The 17,957-nt window shown below is 50.8% G+C and overlaps 2 protein-coding genes across 4 annotated transcripts in view; both read left to right on the top strand.

The window, feature by feature from the left end:
• The first annotated feature begins 209 nt into the window (after positions 1-209).
• On the top strand, positions 210-11,878 carry Uqcrc1 (ubiquinol-cytochrome c reductase core protein 1). Its single transcript, XM_048423618.2, has 13 exons — positions 210-345; positions 576-716; positions 4,124-4,210; positions 5,090-5,219; positions 5,867-6,065; positions 6,493-6,572; positions 9,265-9,380; positions 9,559-9,702; positions 9,816-9,976; positions 10,089-10,174; positions 10,781-10,869; positions 11,175-11,250; positions 11,690-11,878. Exons 1-13 carry the CDS (start codon positions 277-279, stop codon positions 11,752-11,754), a joined length of 1,443 nt encoding a protein of 480 aa, XP_048279575.2. The 5' UTR covers positions 210-276; the 3' UTR covers positions 11,755-11,878.
• Positions 11,879-15,238: 3,360 nt separating this feature from the next.
• The window catches only part of Col7a1 (collagen type VII alpha 1 chain), a 31,754-nt gene continuing 29,035 nt past the window's right edge, over positions 15,239-17,957 (top strand). For all 3 annotated transcript variants that reach the window (XM_087905229.1, XM_087905228.1, XM_087905227.1), the window contains exons 1-8: positions 15,239-15,390; positions 15,866-16,046; positions 16,603-16,762; positions 16,849-16,942; positions 17,034-17,195; positions 17,324-17,487; positions 17,565-17,694; positions 17,798-17,914. In XM_087905229.1, the coding sequence (XP_087761355.1) occupies positions 15,303-15,390; positions 15,866-16,046; positions 16,603-16,762; positions 16,849-16,942; positions 17,034-17,195; positions 17,324-17,487; positions 17,565-17,694; positions 17,798-17,914 (1,096 nt within the window). In that variant the 5' untranslated portion in view covers positions 15,239-15,302. The remainder of the gene's footprint in view (positions 15,391-15,865; positions 16,047-16,602; positions 16,763-16,848; positions 16,943-17,033; positions 17,196-17,323; positions 17,488-17,564; positions 17,695-17,797; positions 17,915-17,957) is intronic.

The following is a 17,957-nucleotide window of genomic DNA, read 5'->3' as shown; positions in this document are numbered from 1 at the left end:
GAAACTGTGCACAGTGCCTCCATCAGGTGGATGAAGGCATGACCGGGACAGCAGGAGGGCCAGCGACAGGTTGACGGATAGCCAGCTGAGCAGAGGCTATCAATGGCTTAGAAGCAAAGGAAAAACAAACATTAATTCTGGCGAATGGATTCCCATGCCCGCCAGGGGGCGATAGAGCGTCAAGTCTTCCGTACAGCGCCTGCGTCTCTGACTCAGGCTCCGCCCTCTCGGTTCTGCGCATGCGTGAGGCGGCTTTACGCCGACAGGAAGTAGAAGATGGCGGCGTCCGCGGTCTGCCGGGCTGCCTGCTCCGGAACGCAAGTGTTGCTTCGCTCCGGCCGCACGGTGAGGTGGCGGCAAGAATGCTGCTCTGCGGGGCTCAGGGCTTCCGCACGCAGGCGAGGAGCAGGCTGTCAGTAGTGGCCGCGCCGAGTGGGGAGGTCGCGGGGTCAGGGCCGTGGGAAGGTCACCGCGGAGGGCGGGGATGGCTGCCTTCTCTGGCTTGGGCCTGAGAGCCGGGGTCCCACTGTCAGAAGCTCGGAGAGCAGTTCTTACAGGGTCGTCTTCTTCCTTAGCCGGCCCTGCTGAGGTCACCCGCCTTGCGGGGTACTGCCACCTTCGCCCAGGCGCTCCAGAACGTGCCGGAGACCCAGGTCAGCGTGTTGGACAACGGGCTGCGCGTGGCCTCGGAGCAGTCCTCCCATCCTACCTGCACTGTAAGTGATCGCCAGCCCTTTAGAGGGCCCCGAAGTGTTCCCAGGTTGGGATATGACCTTGGGCCGCCTTCTCCTGCGTTTTGGGTGGAGACTGACTTACTGCCGCCAGATTTGATTTGTCCGTGTACCTGACTTCAGCCTTGTGTACCTGACTTCAGCCCTGCCCTAACTTAATAGCGGCAGCCCTCCAGCCAACATTACGGTGCTTGCCAAGGACGGGGCCCAATTCTTTTCCAGCTTTTTGTTCCAACTGCAAAAGAGATGTGATTATTGTCTTAAAATGACAAAAAAAAAAAACAACTTTAGATTTCAGAGACTTGAGGTATCTTTAAGAAAGACATCCAGATCTACCAGACTCACCACCTAGGCTCTATAATCTGTCGGCTAGACCAGATTTGAATGTACTTCAAAAAATACCTCTGAAGGGCTGAGAAGATGGCCCAGTGTGTAAAGTGCTTGCTACTCAAGCATGAGGACCTGAATTGTGGAACTCTTAATATACCTACATAATTTGGGTCCCCAATGTGGCGATTTGAGTCTAACACCAGTACCAAGGAGGATGGAGACTAGTGTGTCTAGTCTTCATTGTTTTGTGTGTTTGAGTGGTTTACCCACATGCATGTATGTATACCATGTGTGCATAATGCCCATGGAGTCCCAAAGAGACTTCAGATCCTCTGGAACTGGAGTTACAGGTGGTTGAGAGCCACCATGTGGGTGCTGGGAATTGAACCTTGATCCTGTGGAAGAGCAGCCAGTGCTGTTAACCCCTACAGCATCTTACCATGGCATATACATACACATATACACAGATTTAAAAATAAGAATTTTCTTTCCTGTCCAGTTTTTTCTGTATAGTCCTGGAATTCACTCTGTAGACCAGGCTAGCTTCAAACTTGGAGATCACCTGCCTCTGCCTCCCAAGTGCTGGGATTAAAGACATACATCACCATTACCTGGCTAGGGCTCTATGTTTTTGTTGGCTGATTCAGTTTTCCAGGGATAAATAATGTCCCGTGATATAAATTGTTGCCAAACACAGGGCATGGTGGTAGGCAACTTGCTTGATACGTGGAAGCTGTATACACAGACTCTAAGAAAGCTTAGTAAATCATGCTGTATTCCACAGACTCTAAGGTACTATGATTGTGAGGAGTTCCAAAGAAAGAATGGTATCAGTTAAAATCAAAGGATGCTGTGGATTGTAGTCTAAGATGATAGATTTAAGGTGAATATTTAGGGCTAGAAAGATGGCTCCATGGTTAAAGTTGTTGGCTGTGCAACCACGAGAAGAGTACATATCCCAGCACGCAGATCACAAGCTAGGAGTCCTTCGAATGTCTGCAGCTCCAGCCTTGACGGATATGGTATCCACCTTCTGCCACCATGTGCACACAGGTGCACATGCATTCACACTGGTGCACATGCATTCGCACAAAGAGCAAAACACGTTTACTCAAAATTATACTACACAATAGTGCATCAACATCTGTTGGCAACAATGAACAAATAATAAAAAGCTCGGTCACGTGGGTAAGTAGTGTGTTTCGCAGCACACTGGGAGACATTCGATTCTTGCATACCTGTAATCCCAGTACTGGGATGTGGAGACAGGATTGGGAATTCAAGGCTATTTTCAGCTATAGAATAAATTCAAGGCCAGCATGAGCTACATGACAGCCTCTCTCAAAAAACAAGAAAACCCAAAAAGAATATCAGATTCACACTCAGAAGGTAGAAACAGATGGATCTCTGAGTCCAGTCCAGCCAGGAGTACATAGTGAGACCCAACCTTAAAAATTGAAAGGAAGGGGGCTGGAGAAATGGCTCAATGGTTAAGAGCATTGCTTGCTCTTCCAAAGGTCCTGAGTTCAATTCCCAGCAACCACATTATGGTTCACAACCATCTGTAATGAGGTCTAGTGCCCTCTTCTGACCTGCAGGCATACACGCACACAGAATACTGTATACATAATAAATAAATATTTAAAAAATTGAAAGGAATATTAAGATTTTGGGGCAGGGGGTTGAGCCAGGGTTTTTCTGTGTAGCTTTGGAGCCTGTCCTGGAACTCACTCTGTAGACCAAGCTGGCCTCAAACTCACAGAGATCCACCTGTCTCTGCCTCTCATGTGCTGGGATTAAAGGCGTGTGCCACCACCGCCCAGCTAGAATATTAAGATTCTTATACTGGGGCATGGTAGAAGGGGTGACTGGAGAGATGGCTCAGTGGTTAAAAGCTTTCACAGTTTTTACATAAGAATCAAGCTCTATTCCCAGCACCCACTTCAAGTAACTCACAACTGTCTGTAACCCTAGCTACAGGGTAACCAACACCCTCATGTAGACATGCAGGAAAACACTAATTCACATAAAATAAAAATAAATCATTAAAAAAAAAACTTCTTTGAGGTCTATAGATGTACATCAGTGGTAAAGCAGTTGCTAAGTATTCATGAGGCTTTGTGTTTGGTCTCTGGTACTGAAATAGGATGAAGTCTTCCTGAAGCCAGACACAATGGCATGTGCTTATAGTCCTAGACATTTGAGAGATTGAAAGATGAAGATTGTTTAACCCAGAAGTTCAGGACCAGCCTAGCGACATGGCCAGACTCCATGTTGAAAAGTTACTGAGTCATTATAGGGTTTCACTGTGGAAGTTATTTTCTCTTTGTTTTTCATACAAAGTCTCACTATGTACCCCTGGTTGGGCTAGAACTTTCCATGTAGACCAGGCTGGCCCCAAACCTACCTCTGCTAGAATTAAAAGTGTGTGCCACCACACCCTGCTTCAGCACCTTTCTAAAATGATGAAATGCAGAGTGTCTAAGTCAGGAGCTTTCCTCCCTGATGGAAGAATAAAATCTGCACAAAGTGTCTCAGGAGCTTTCCTCCTATCACAGGCTAGCCTTGAACTCATGATCCTGCTTCTGCCTTCCATAGTGCTGGGGTTACAGGTCACCATACCCTAACTTGCATGTAGTTCTTAGAATGTAGAGCATGGACTATTGTCTGAATGATAGGCTTCATGCACAGAAGAAAACAGAATTAACTAAAAATTATAGTTGTGGAGCCAGGTAAATGAACAAAGTTGAGAGAATGAAGCGGGGGGATTTCTGTGCATTCAAAGCCAGGTTAGGCTTCAAAGCATGGCAGTACCTTAAAGATGAACACCAAAAATGCTCCTGGATGCCTTTGGTAGCCCATGAGGAAACCTGTTCCAGGTAAAAGAGGTGAGGCAGTGTAGTCATGTGGACTTTCCCTGTGCTGTGGGCTCTCCTGTCTCGGTAGGGCTCTTATTGGAGCAGCCTAGGAGGATGTTACGAAATGTGCAGTTACTCAGGGTATTTCGTGACTGGGAACTAGGCTGATTTGTTGGTTCCTTTTGTTGGTGGTTTCTTGTACAGGTGGGAGTGTGGATTGATGCTGGCAGCCGGTATGAGACTGAGAAGAACAATGGGGCAGGCTACTTTTTGGAACATCTGGCTTTCAAGGTAAGTCTCATGAAGTCCATGATTCCCCTCAGTGTGGACCGCTTGTCTCAAAGACCAGAGTTCAAAAAATTAGTCTCCTGATTGTGGAACTTTTGGGATATAATCGCTGGCTATGCTATTGGAAAGGAGCAGTATGGACTTATTTTTTTCTGAGTGTTTATCTGGTAGTCCCTGCCTGAGGTCCATCATAGCAGGAAGTACAGTGGCAGGGCCTTGGAGCCGCTAATCACATTACATCCGCAGTCGAGCAGAGAGCAGGTTAGGCTGTCTGGTTGTTCGGCACCACTTGCTCAGCCCTGCTGTTCTGTCCCTGACTGTCTCCGAACAGCCCATGATGCTGTCTGCTCAACTGAGGGCCTGCTTAGTGTGATGAATACAGACTGTTGAGGGAGGTATGAGTTGGAATTTCAACCTCTGAAGGTAGATTCCTGTATTCTGTGGCTTCTGGTTTGGATTTTTTTTTTTAAATGTTGGGCACTAAATTGTAGTAGTATCAAAGAGTTCCACAATAAAAAGAATGGAGTATAACAAAGGTTTATTTATTTGGGGATAAACTCACAGTAAGGGTAGCACTCTGCAGTCTTCTGTGCTGGAAACTGGAACTGAGTCCTGCAGAAAAAGCTCCCACTCCCCCACATGCTTACATCTTCACCTAACAGTACACGAGACCATGCTCAAAGTGGGCCAGTATCTTACAGGCTATTGGCTGAAGGCGTTCCCACAACATAAATGTATACCATGTGTTTGCCTATTGCATCTCCTGGATCCGGGGTTAGGAATGGCTGGGAGTCACCACATGGGTGCTCCTCTGTAAGAGCAGCCTGTGCTCTAACCTCTGAGCCAGCTCCAGCCCCTGATCCTTTTGATGTCTGATTCCAGGGAACAAAGAATCGTCCTGGCAATGCCTTAGAGAAGGAGGTAGAGAGTATGGGGGCTCATCTTAATGCCTATACCACTCGGGAGCACACTGCTTACCTCATCAAGGCGCTGTCCAAGGACCTGCCAAAAGGTAACACTTGGAGGAAGGCATCAGCATAGAAGGGTAGGTCTCCAGGACTGCAGAAGTCAGGCTCCCAAGAGCTCCAGACTGTCCCCAGAACTGGACTTCCCACTGGGCTATGGCCTTATTGAAAGCAACTAATATGAGTGTACACCAGTGGGAGAGTTTTTTTTTTTTTAAATGTTTCAAGACAAGGTTTCTCTGTAGCTTTGAAACCTGTTCTCAAACTAGCTCTTGGGACTAGGCTGGCCTCTTACTCAGAGAGATCCGCCTGCCTCTGCCTCCCGAGTACTGGGAGTAAAGGTGAGCACCAGTACCACCCAGCTGGGACATGCCACCTTTTTAAGCTTTTCTTTTTTCTTTTTTTTTAAACTGTATGTGTGTTGTGTACGCTTGGTCAGAGGTAGCTTAGCAGGGGTCACTTATCTCTTCCCACCATGTGGGTTCTGGTACTCAGACTCAGGTCATCATGCTTGGTGGCAGATACCCTACCCACTGAGTCATAACTTCCCATCATGTAGCCCAAGTTGGCTTTGAATTCACTGTGCAGCTTGGGCTTCCTTGGACTCTTGGTACTCCTCCTACTTTGGCCTCTCAGATGTCGGGATTGGGGTGTGTAGCACGATGCCCGGCTAACACAACCTTCCCGTGTCCAGTTGTGGAGCTCCTGGCAGACATTGTGCAGAACTGCAGTCTGGAAGACTCCCAGATCGAGAAGGAACGAGATGTGATCCTGCGGGAGATGCAGGAAAATGATGCCTCTATGCAGAACGTGGTCTTTGATTACCTGCATGCCACAGCATTCCAGGGCACACCTCTGGGCCAGGCTGTGGAGGGGCCCAGTGAGAACGTCAGGTGAGAGGAGCTGGGTGAGGTTGAAACAGTGCATGTCCCCATCAGCCACAGAATGTAGGTCGTCTAGCTGCCTGTGTTGTTTTCCTAATTCGTAGAATTGTGTTGCCTTCTGGTCCTGTGACCCTGTCTGGGGTCTTCACTTGTCTTGGACTCTGTTTAGGATATCCTGACAGTCTAGGGGAGGGAGCATCTAGGTGTGCCTTCTGTGTACCACTGTCCTCTGTTGGGAGTGTACAGCAGCAGGGATCTGATGCCCTCTCAGAGCCCAGTATTAGCTCAGACCTTCCTCAACATGTTGCCCTGTGAATCCTGAAGTGGGGGTAGGTGACAGAGGCTGGATTGAGAGGGGTGTGTTAAAGCCTGCTCTGCAGAGATGCCATGCCTCTTCCCGGCCACATTTTGGGTGACTCAGCTGCATGTTTTGCAGGAGGCTGTCGCGCGCAGACTTGACTGATTACCTCAACAGGCATTACAAAGCTCCTCGAATGGTGCTGGCTGCAGCTGGAGGTGAGTAATGGGTTTGCCGAAGCCCTGGCCAGGAGGGCCCAAACCTTGCTTATCAATGCCTGTGTCCTCTGGTCCTGACCATAGAGGACTCCTGGGAACTCTGTGCCTGTTCTGTCTTTGAAGTATGTGATCCTTCTATGATTTGAGATGGGCTGGGATCTCATTCTGCTACTACCGCTGGAACTGGCCATACAGGGGTACTCCTTCTTTAGTATGTGCCTCAGTTTGCCTGCCGCTCCTGCCTATGCCTCAAACCTCTTAGCCTCACCTACTCCTAGAATACCCTGTTTGTGGGCCAATTCCTTATAGCCTGGCCATTGAGTGCCACCAACAGTGGCTCTTTGATGGCGACATTTGATGGTGACTGTGGAGGCACAGAATTTAGCAGCAGTTTTAATGGGAGCTTAGAGGTGGGTGGGGAGCAAATGTCATTTGAACAAATTTCTAAAGGGTGGTAGTTGTCAGTGGGGACCTGGACAAAGAGGAAAGGTAGTGCCCCGACCTGGATTACTTTAAGGCCTGCTCTGCTGCTGGATGGGGTCAGAGTAAGGCGGGCTAACTACGGACAGTGTGACAGGTCCCCTGTGGGAGATGGCAGAAGCAAGGGGGATTTTCTGATGCAGGTCTTCTGTAGGTCTAGCTGTGGCTAGGAAAGCTGACTTGCTTAAAACTTGCCACCAAGATGGGAGAAAAAGGCCCAAGAACACAACAGGGAACTGGGAACCAAGAGCAGCGACAGTTATTAACCCATCAGACTTTCTTGAGTCTTAGCAGGTTTAGGGCAGGTTGTCCTGTAAATGGTGCTCACCTGTCAGGATATGCCCTTCAGCGTCTTATGAGGTGTCTGGCTCAGAGTCCTACCTAAGGCATGGTGTGTTTGTGATGTTCCTTGTACTTGACCTCAGCTCCCAGGCTCCCAGGGTAAATTGTAGCCCTGCAGGAGCACCTTTTTTTTGCCATACCTTCAGGGCCGTCAGGGAGGTCTGTGATAGAGTTTGAGAGGACAGAATAGCCAGGTAGCCTTGCCTCAGCCTGTACCAATTCCCTCAGTGCAGGCAAGATGATGCTTCTGGGGTGAGGGTCGATGCTCATTGCATATGACAGACCATTGCCCATTTTGTCTGATTTTCTCATTTTTTTAATATGTATTTGTGTGTGTGTGTGTGTGTGTGTGTGTGTGTGTGCGCGCGTGTGTGTGCGCGCGCTCGCGTGCCCTTTCTTGCACATCCCAAGACAACCACAGAGTTGATTCTCTCCTACCAATGTGGATCTCAAGGATCAAACTCAGTCATCAGACTTTGCAGTAGGTGCCTTTATTTGCTGAGCTACTGGTTGACCCAGAAATTAATTTATTTATATTTTTTTATTTATGTGACTGTGCACGTGTCTGTGTATGTATGCAGCAAGCAGGTGGGTGCTCATGGAAGCCAGAAGAGGGTGTTAGATCTCCTGGAGCGAGTTACGTGCAGTTGTGAACTGCCTGACATTGGTGCTGGGAACTGAACTCTCAGGTCCTCTGGAAGAGCAAGAATCTCTCTCTTTTTATTTTTAAATATTTATTTATTTATTATGTATACAATGGTCTGCCTGCATGTATCCCTGCAGACAGAAGTTGGCACCAGATCTTATTACCAGTGGTTGTGAGCCACATATGGTTGCTAGGAATTGAACTCAGGACCTCTGGAAGAGCAGTCAATGCTCTTAACTGCTGAGCCATCTCTCCAGCCCTGCTTTTATTTGTGGTGCTGGGTTGAACCTAAGGCATTGTGCATGTTCAGCAAGAGCTCTAAGCACTCAAATATCCTCCCATTCACCATTTTTAAATAAATACATACATCACATAATTCTCTCTCTCTCTCATATATATATGTATATATATGTATATATATGTGTATATACATATATATATACATACATACATACATATATATATATATATATATATATATATTGCTTTTCAAGGCAGAGTTTCTGTAGCTTTTCTTTTTGAAACCTGTCCTGGAACTCACTCAGACTCAGACCAGGCTGGCCTTGAACTCAAAGAGATCCACCTGCCTCCCTATCTCTGCCTCCCGAGTGCTGGGATTAAAGGCCACTGCCCAGCTAAAATAATTTTTAAAAGATTTATTGTGAGGACTGGAGAAATGACTGAATGGTTAAGAGCACTTACTGCTCTTCCAGAGGGCCTAGGTTTGGTTCCCACCACCCTCATGGCAGCCCACAACTGTCTGTAACTCCAAGTTCTGACACCCTCACACAGACATACATACAGGCAAAGCACCAATACACATAAAGTAAAAATAAATTAATTAAAAAAAAGACAATGTGTATGAGTGTTTTGCTTTCCTGTATGTCTGTGTATCACACGTGGCTGGTGTTTACAGAGGTCAGAAGAGGGCATCAGACCTGAAACTAAAGTTATAGATGACTATAAACCACATGTAGGTGTTAGGAACCAATCCCTGGTCTGCAGGAACAAGCACTTTTAACTGCTGAGCCATCTCTCCAGGTCCCCACCCTCCAAGTCTGTTTTTAACTTCAGTGTACCTGGGCCATGGGCTGCTTAGCCCTGGATTCCTAGCTTGCCTTTGAGACAGGGTCTGCCTAGGGATCATCCTTGTCCCTCCGTGTGTTCTCTCCTCTCTCTGTGCTTGGACTCTGGGTGACCACTAACACCACTGTGTCCTCACAGGGGTGGAACACCGGCAGCTGCTCGATCTCGCCCAGAAGCACTTCAGCAGCGTATCCCGAGAGTATGAAGAGGATGCCGTACCTGGTGTGACTTCATGCCGCTTCACTGGCAGTGAGGTGTGCTGCCTGGTGGTGGGATTGGTGCTCTGAGCTGGCGACCTCTGGGAGGATCCTTGTGTGCATGATTGTCTTTGTAATGTCAAATGCCTCAGGAATCAGCAAGGGCCTGGCATCTCCTGTTCTTTCTGTTTACTCAGGTCTGGTTTTCTGTCAGCCTTGACATGTATTGTTTCAGATCCGCCATCGTGATGATGCCTTGCCTTTAGCCCACGTGGCCATTGCAGTAGAGGGACCTGGCTGGGCTAACCCGGACAACGTGGCCCTCCAAGTGGCCAATGCCATCATTGGCCACTATGACTGCACTTACGGTGGTGGAGCGGTAAGTGCCAGGACAAGCATGGGACCTTCCCTGCAGGGAGGAGAGGATGCGGTTGTGGAGCTTAGGACTGGGCCACAGACAAGAGGAGTGTGTATGATCCTTGCCTTTCGCAGAACCTGTCCAGCCCACTGGCTTCCGTTGCTGTGGCTGACAAGCTTTGCCAGAGTTTCCAGACCTTCAACATCTCCTACTCTGACACTGGGTTGCTGGGCGCACACTTTGTCTGTAAGGGCATGAGCATCGATGACATGGTCTTCTTCCTCCAAGCCCAGTGGTGAGTGTCAGCTCTATTGCCACGGGAGCCGGGCTAGTAGGAAGCTAAGAGACAACACAGTCTCCCAGAATGAATATCACTCCAAGCCCACTCTACTCCCACCCTGCTTTAGGATGCGCCTGTGCACCAGTGCTACAGAAGGCGAGGTGACTCGGGGCAAAAACATCCTCAGAAATGCCTTGGTGTCTCATCTGGATGGTGAGTCCTCATCCCTGTAGTGAGGGGACAGTATGTCCTGTAGTGATCACAGTGACTCAGGCCTTGGCCTTGTGTGGTGTTTCACACTGTAATTCCAACATTTTGGGGATAAGCCAGGAAGAACAGGAGTTCATGGTAACTCTTAACTACACGGTGAGTTCTGGGCCAGATTGTAGTAGTGCTTGAGACCATTTTTTTTTATTTGTTTGTTTTTTGTTTTTTGAGATAGGGTTTCTCTGTGTAGCTTTGGAGCTTGTCCTGAACTTGACTGTCCTGGAACTTGCTCTGTAGACTAGATTGGCCTCGAACTCACAAAGATCCACCTGCCTCTGCATCCTGGCATGCACTCTGGAGGCAGAGGTAGGCAGATCTTCTGAGTCAGAAGCCAGCCTGACCCGCCAACTAAGGTACATAGCAAGAAGACAGAAGAAAGGGAGAAAGGGAGAGAACCCCAGGTGCAGGGCTTAGACTTTGGGTGCCAATGGAGGTAGACACTACTGTTGTGACGGGTTGTCATGGTGATGGGATCAGAGCATGGTCCTAGAGGCCTCTGTGGGTCCGAGATTGGACTGGACAGACCTCTAAGCTTTTCCCTTTCCCTTGAAGGCACTACTCCTGTGTGTGAAGACATTGGTCGCAGCCTCCTGACTTACGGCCGCCGCATCCCTCTGGCTGAGTGGGAGAGCCGGATTGCGGTAATTGGACCCCAGGAGAGGGTCTAGAGCTGATGGGCCTCTGCAGAGTTGGGAGTTGGGATCTGATACAACAAAAATTGCTCCTATAAGCATCTCTGTTACCCAAGACATCTGCCACTGTAGGTGGGAATAACCAGAGGGCTACTGATGGCTGTGGACTAGGTAGGGAGAACCCTACCTGTTCACCCTTTAGGTAGAGGAACAACCCCAAAGGACAACTAGGAAGTGTGGGTTGACCCAAGAAGATACAGGCTAAAGGGTTACCTGGTACCTGTCACTCAGTGTTGTCTCTGCTTCCACTACAGGAGGTGGATGCCCCTATGCTGCGTGAGGTTTGCTCCAAGTACTTTTATGACCAGTGTCCAGCAGTGGCTGGATTTGGTGAGTAGTCTGGAAGGTCTGCTCTGCTGCTGCTTTCCTCGTGCTATTATCTTGTCCTCCTCTCCCGCCTCTGCTCCCTCGTCCCAGCTTATACTTTGAAAAGGAAATTAAGGTTCTCTCCAGTCACCTGGCTGCCAGGGAAGTTCTTTTTCAGAAAACCTGTCCCAACAGTTCCCTGACTCCTTGCCAAACTCCTTCCATTAATACCCCACCCACCCCCCAACCCACCAGGCAGCAGGTACCCTGCATGTGGGGTGTGGCTGCCAGGGCCAGAGCATGAAAGGACAGGCTCTGCACCATGGGGAATGTGCTCTTGCCTCTTCCACTCAAAGCCTGTCTTGTGCTGCTCTGGGCAGCCTCTGCACTGGGCGTGGCACAGGGCCAGGTGTCCCTGTGCAGGCCAGGCACTCCACCCTGACTCACCACCCTATCCCCACAGGCCCCATTGAGCAGCTCCCAGACTACAACCGGATCCGTAGCGGCATGTTCTGGCTGCGCTTCTAGGCAGGAAGTCTGTGCTGGCAGGCAAGAGGGTGGGGCCAGGGACTCGGGTCCTCTGCCACAAACATACCACTCCTGCTGCTCAGACGTATGCAGCCAATTACCACCAATAAAGTCCTATTGAGAACTGTGTTGTCCTTTCTTTAGTATTGGCATGGAATCCACTGGGGAGCAAAGACTTCCTCACATTCTGCATCCTCTGAATCCTGCCTTCCCCGCGTCTGATGTGTCCTCAGCCAGGGGCAAGTGTGGAGGCTGCAAGGCAGAGGCCGGAAGCCTTTGATGCTTGCAGGGAGTTCGCCCAGCTGTTTCCACTCAGCTACATGGGGGACATTCCTTAGCCATCTTGTCCCAGGGGTGGGATGTGGGAGTTATGGAAACTCTAGGCCCAGCCTGTACCCTATTGATGTCCCAGTGTGGAATCTGGAAACTTATGTGGGAAACCCCTCACTGAAGACACTGTACAGAGTCACCCTCTGGTGGCCTCTGTTCTCTGCTAGGGTGAACTAGGAGGGGCCACCAGTGTCCCAGAGGAAGCCGCTTCTGCGTGTGTACTGTGGTTGTAGAAAGAATAGCCTGGGGCACAGTGTTCTGATTTGGTTTCTAACTGCTGTCTGGACAGGCAACGCAGGAATCCTTTCCCTCTGTTTGCCGCTGACTCAAGCTCCAAGAATAGCCCTGAGCTCAGTGGGGCCCAAGCCCCCTCCCTCCTCTAGGACTGTCCTAGGCAAGTCCTGAGCTGTTGGCCTAGTGGTCCCCTCCCCATTTTCTAAAGGCAGCCAGTACCTAACCCTCACCTAATAAAGCGCTCAGCTGTTTTATCCCTCTGCTGCCTCTTTAAGCTCTGATCTGGAAGAGACTTGGGTTTCTCTTCCTGTACTCCCCAGGCTTCTCTAAGATCCCTAAGAAGGCCTGTAGGAAAGGTGGAAGCAAAGGGCCTGCTGAGCCTTTGAATGTGAGCAGGGTTCTGGGGCCGCTTGTTGAGAGGGGCTGTTCCAAAGTCTCCCCAACACACTACTGAATGTAGCCTTGACCCTTAGACTGACCAGTGCCTTTCCCTCAGTTGTCAGTTAGGGGACAGGTCATCATCCTACTGTGTGCCCATCTGGAAAGAAACTTAGGTAGCACACAGCTTAGGTGACCCAACCCTGGCTTTGTGTAGATACAGAGCACCCAGGTCCAGGAACGAGTCTGTTGTGCTCATGGAATGAGATTTGATTTCTCTTAAGCGGATGTCTGACCCCAAAGGGTACAGAAGGGCTGGACATGAGAGGGCTGGAACTGCTGGAGTTTCTGACTCCTTGCTTCTGAGCTAGAAACATGCAGGCAGGTGCCTACAGGGGATCATAAAAATAGTATGGTAAGAGCAGTGAGTGCATGGGGTTTGGGCTGCGTTTCTGTGGCTGCAAGGAGAGGCAGTGAGCTGTGGAAGCATGTGCAAGGCAATGCAGAGGGAAAAGGAGTTAGAGGACACCCTGTCCAGTTTGCCGAGGATTGTTGAGGTATTGAAGGTACAGTGGGATGTGGGTCCTGGCTGGAGACATGGTTCCATCTGGTGAAACATAACACACCAAGGAGGATGACGTCCAGAGGCGCGTGAGAGGGAAAGGTTCACACTCTGGGTTCCACTGCCCTGATGGGAGAGCTGCAGGTAGGTACAGGTCTCCAGTACTGTATCTAAAGCTGCAAGCCTGCCGGGATGCTGCAGCCAGGAGCCTTAGAGAGCCACACCCCTGTTCTTGCTATAGACCTAATCATCCCCAGCCTTCTGCCTTCTCAGCAGCCTCCTTTGGCCCACACTGAGCCTTTGGCTGAGGGGTACTTCCATTCTAGTGAGGCTTGTGATGCTAATACTCTAAGTTGGCCTATTTCCCCTAAAGGCCAGGCCCACATATACATGTATGTCCATACTGTACATGCCATCTTTATCCTGCTGCCACCACCCTTGACTGTGCCAGAGTAGGCAAGGATTGCCTCTATGAGAACGTGCCTCTACCGCCCTCATCTGGAGCATACCTTTTAGGGTCCGGAGACCCTGATGTTGGGGATGTTTCTGGGACCTGTAAAGACAGCACTGTGTACTTGGATAGTTCTGGGGGTGGGCATCTTCAGTAACAACCCCAGCTCCAGCCTTCCTGACAACAGGGACATAGGAGTGGATGGTCCCCTGTACCCTGAGGTTTGCCCATGCTGGAAAACTCAGCTCTGGCCAGACCCAGGGGAAACATAACTTCCATTTAACCTAAGGATCTGAAGGGAGTAAGGGTGTAGGGCAGGCATACTGGAAGCACCCAGCAGCAATGGTGAATGGAGATACAGGACTGACGAAACAAAGAAACTGGGCCCAGATGGGGGCTAGTTTTCTTAGCGTGTCTTTGTCTTGATGTCACTCACCTCGTAACATAGGTATAACCAAAGACCTCATTAGGAAAATGGGCTTGGGAGTGACTGTACACAGGGAAGGACCAAGAGGAGTCAATTAGGAAGGGGAATATTAGATACCTTGAGGCGATGAGGAAAGGAAATGGTCATAGGGTGGTCCCAGGCCCAGTCAGGGAACCGAGTCAAAAGGCTACAAGAGCAGGTTGAAGGAGGGGATTCCTACAAGCCAGGATGAAGGCAGGTTAGATGGGGGAACAGGCCCTGCCACTGGGAACATGGGCATTAGGTGGATTCCTGAGAGCTGAGCTGTCAGCATGGGTGGTCCATCCATTCACATATGGACAACCCTCCCTCCCTGCAAACACAGCTGGATGGCATCTGTCTAGGACTGGTTCAAGATATAGTGGGGATGAAGGGCACTGGGTCGGACAAACATGAGTAAGCATGACACAGGTTCTCTCTTCCAAAGCAAGGGTGGATTGCTTAGATTTGGGGTCCCTAAAACAGTCCCGGTGTCTCTCATTTGCTGTGGGCTACTCTGCCTGTCGAGAGGCTAGGGTGGGGCACAGGAGGTCCACCAGACAGAAGCGTGGCTGATTCACAAGATTTGAGTTTGTCAGGACCGATGGCCTGAGGCTTTGTCTGGGCACCCCCACGGGTTGGGGTGAGTCATTTTCAGCTGCAAAGTGTCCCACTATCGGGCTGCTACCCCTATGGTCTGCAGGAACCTGTCCAGATTTCAGAGAGCAGCAATGACTTCATGGGTCACTGTCTAAAAAGCAGTCAAGACTTATCACCCTAAGCGAGGTTGGGGTGCTCTCTCAGCGTCTGTCAAAAAAACTTGAATGATTCCAGAAGACATGGAAAAGGGCTTTGCACCTTAGTGCGTCATATCTTAAATCCAGGAGAAGTGGGGTGGGGGAACAGACCTCTGGGGAGGGGAGTGAGGGCGGGCCGCCTGGTCCCGCCTGCTGCTCCGCCTCCTGGGATCTGGGACTTTTCTCCTCTGTGCCGGCGCGGGACTAGGACTGGCTGCGGCTGCGGAGGGAGCAGGCTGACCGGCAGGCAAGATTAGGACTTGGGGTGGGGGGTGCTAGGCTTCTACCCGACAAAGACTCAGGAGAAGGAACAGAGGTGGGGTTCCTGCCTGACGGTTTCTATCACCCAGGATGAGGCTGCGGCTCCTGGTCGCTGCACTCTGCGCTGCCGAGGTCCTGGTGGGGGCGCCCGAAGTGTGGGCCCAGTCCAGAGATAGAGGTGGGCACCTTCCGGGGTTCTGCACCCTGTCACCCATACATCAAACTTTATCCCTGACACCTTCCCACCCAGAATTCCTCCAAACTCTTTATCGATGCCTCTAACTCTTCCCAGGTTTCCCAAATTTCACTCTGGGCTCCCCAAATTGCCTCCTATCCCGTTGGCACCCAAATTCTAGCTCTCTAGATGCATGCCGAATCCCCTGCTCTTTGCCACCCGGCAACAGTCCCTCCGGAGCTGAGGGACTTCAGCCCCAGAACTACACCCCTGCTTGCGATCTCTCCTCCTCCACGGTGCTTCGGCCCTCCCTGAGCCCCACTGCGGCTTCCTCCAAGGCTAGCAGGCACACGCCTACCTGAGCCCCATTTGCATAGGCAGATGAAGCCTGTTGTCCACTCAGTCCCAGGGGACCGTAGTGCCTAGAGAGGATGGCTGGATTCCTAGGAAAGGTCACGATCTCTCCTCCCCGCTTCAGTGACCTGCACGCGCCTTTACGCCGCTGACATCGTGTTCTTACTCGACGGCTCTTCATCCATTGGCCGCAGCAACTTCCGCGAAGTGCGAGGATTCCTGGAGGGGCTGGTGCTGCCTTTCTCAGGGGCAGCCAGTGCGCAGGGCGTCCGATTTGCCACCGTGCAGTACAGTGATGACCCACAGTGAGTAGCTGACTTGGGGCCAGGACCGTAGGTCCCAAGACCCTTTCCTCAGATAGAAGAGAGTCTAGAAACGGGCTTTGGGGAGTCCAGAAAGGCCCTGGCTGAGACCTCCTCTGGAGAGAGGTAGGGATAACTGTCCTGAAACACTCCTAAATCAGTGTCCTGGAGGGGTCAGAGGTAGGGTGAGCTAGACAGGATGATTCTGTTTTCTGGTATGGATAGAGATGCACGGTCACGGTCAGAGTCATGTTGGGCTCTCTGACCAGAAAGACTTTCTGTCTGGCCAGTGTCCACTGTCCTACCCCTGGGCCCTTCCTCCTATAATGCTTTAACCAGATATCCTGTCCCCACGAGGCTGGGAACCTCAAGGGTTCACAGTCTGTTGAAGTTCCACAATATTGCTGAACTGCATGGCACCTGCAGAGTCTGTTAGCGTGGAAGCTTCCGTGGTAGAGGTCTGGGATCTCAGATCTAAGGGCACTCTCAAGAGCTCTCATCCCAGAGGCCAGGACAGGAAAAGAGCCTTGCCTTTCGTTATCCCGCTTTTTCCCTTCAGGACAGAATTTGGTCTGGATGCACTCGGCTCTGGAGGCGATACTGTCCGCGCCATCCGGGAACTCAGCTATAAGGGTGGCAACACACGCACAGGGGCCGCTCTTCGTCATGTTTCTGACCATGTCTTTTTGCCCCATCTAACACGACCTGGCATACCCAAGGTGTTCCCTAAACTTACTGTGCCTCCAAATGTGACTCCAAAATAAATGTTCAAAGCATCCCTTACTGGTCTTGGCATCTATTCTAGGTCTGTATCCTGATCACGGATGGGAAATCCCAAGACTTAGTGGACTCAGCTGCCCAAAAACTGAAGGGGCAGGGAGTCAAGCTGTTTGCTGTGGGTGAGAACCAAGCTGAGGCGAGAGGTCAGTTGGAGTGGGGACCATTCAGAGAATGAGGAAGTAACTGAACCCTGTTTGGGCATCTATTCAGGAATCAAGAATGCTGACCCCGAAGAGCTGAAGCGGGTTGCTTCACAGCCAACCAGTGACTTCTTTTTCTTCGTCAATGACTTCAGCATCTTGAGGACACTGTTGCCCCTCATTTCCCGGAGGGTGTGCACGACCGCCGGTGGAGTGCCTGTGACCCTGCCTCGTAAGTTCCTGCCCATGCTGGCTACTCTGGCCCTGGGCCCCTCTCCCAACCCCAGCCTGGGAGTGCTGACTTAGGTACTCCTCACCCTCTTTCCTGATGACCTGATGCTGCCCCAACCCCATTCGCAGCTGATGGCACTCCATCTGGGCCCCGGGACCTGGTGCTGTCTGAGCCAAGTAGTCAATCCTTGCGAGTACAGTGGACAGCGGCTAGTGGCCCCGTGACTGGCTACAAGGTTCAGTACACCCCTCTGACAGGGCTGGGACAGCCACTGCCTAGTGAGCGACAAGAGGTAAGGCTTGTCAGCGGTGATTGGTGGCTGCTAGGGGACTTGGCCAGCAATATGAGATGACCTCTGGCCCTGGGCAGGTGAACGTCCCAGCTGGTGAGACCAGCATGCGACTACAGGGTCTCCGGCCACTAACTGAATACCAAGTGACTGTGGTGGCCCTCTACGCCAACAGCATCGGGGAGGCCGTGAGTGGAACAGCTCGGACCAGTGAGCAATTCTGTTAACCTCTGACCCCATTGTCCTAACCACCCAGACCCCTAAACCCCTTCCTACTTTTGACCTCACCAATCCCTGGTGGACCTTCCCTCAGCTGCCGAGGAAGGGCTGGAGTTGAGCATCCAGAACATCACATCCCACAGCCTCCTGGTCGCCTGGAGGAGAGTGCCAGGTGCCACTGGCTACCGTGTGGCATGGCGAGACCTCCGTGGTAAGCGAGAGGTGTGGATTGATGAAACGATAGAGTCCTGCGT

Source organism: Myodes glareolus, chromosome 4, assembly GCF_982192425.1.
Source record: "Myodes glareolus chromosome 4, mMyoGla1.1, whole genome shotgun sequence".
Taxonomy (NCBI): Eukaryota; Metazoa; Chordata; class Mammalia; order Rodentia; family Cricetidae; genus Myodes; species Myodes glareolus.
This window is presented reverse-complemented; position numbering and strand designations above follow the sequence as displayed.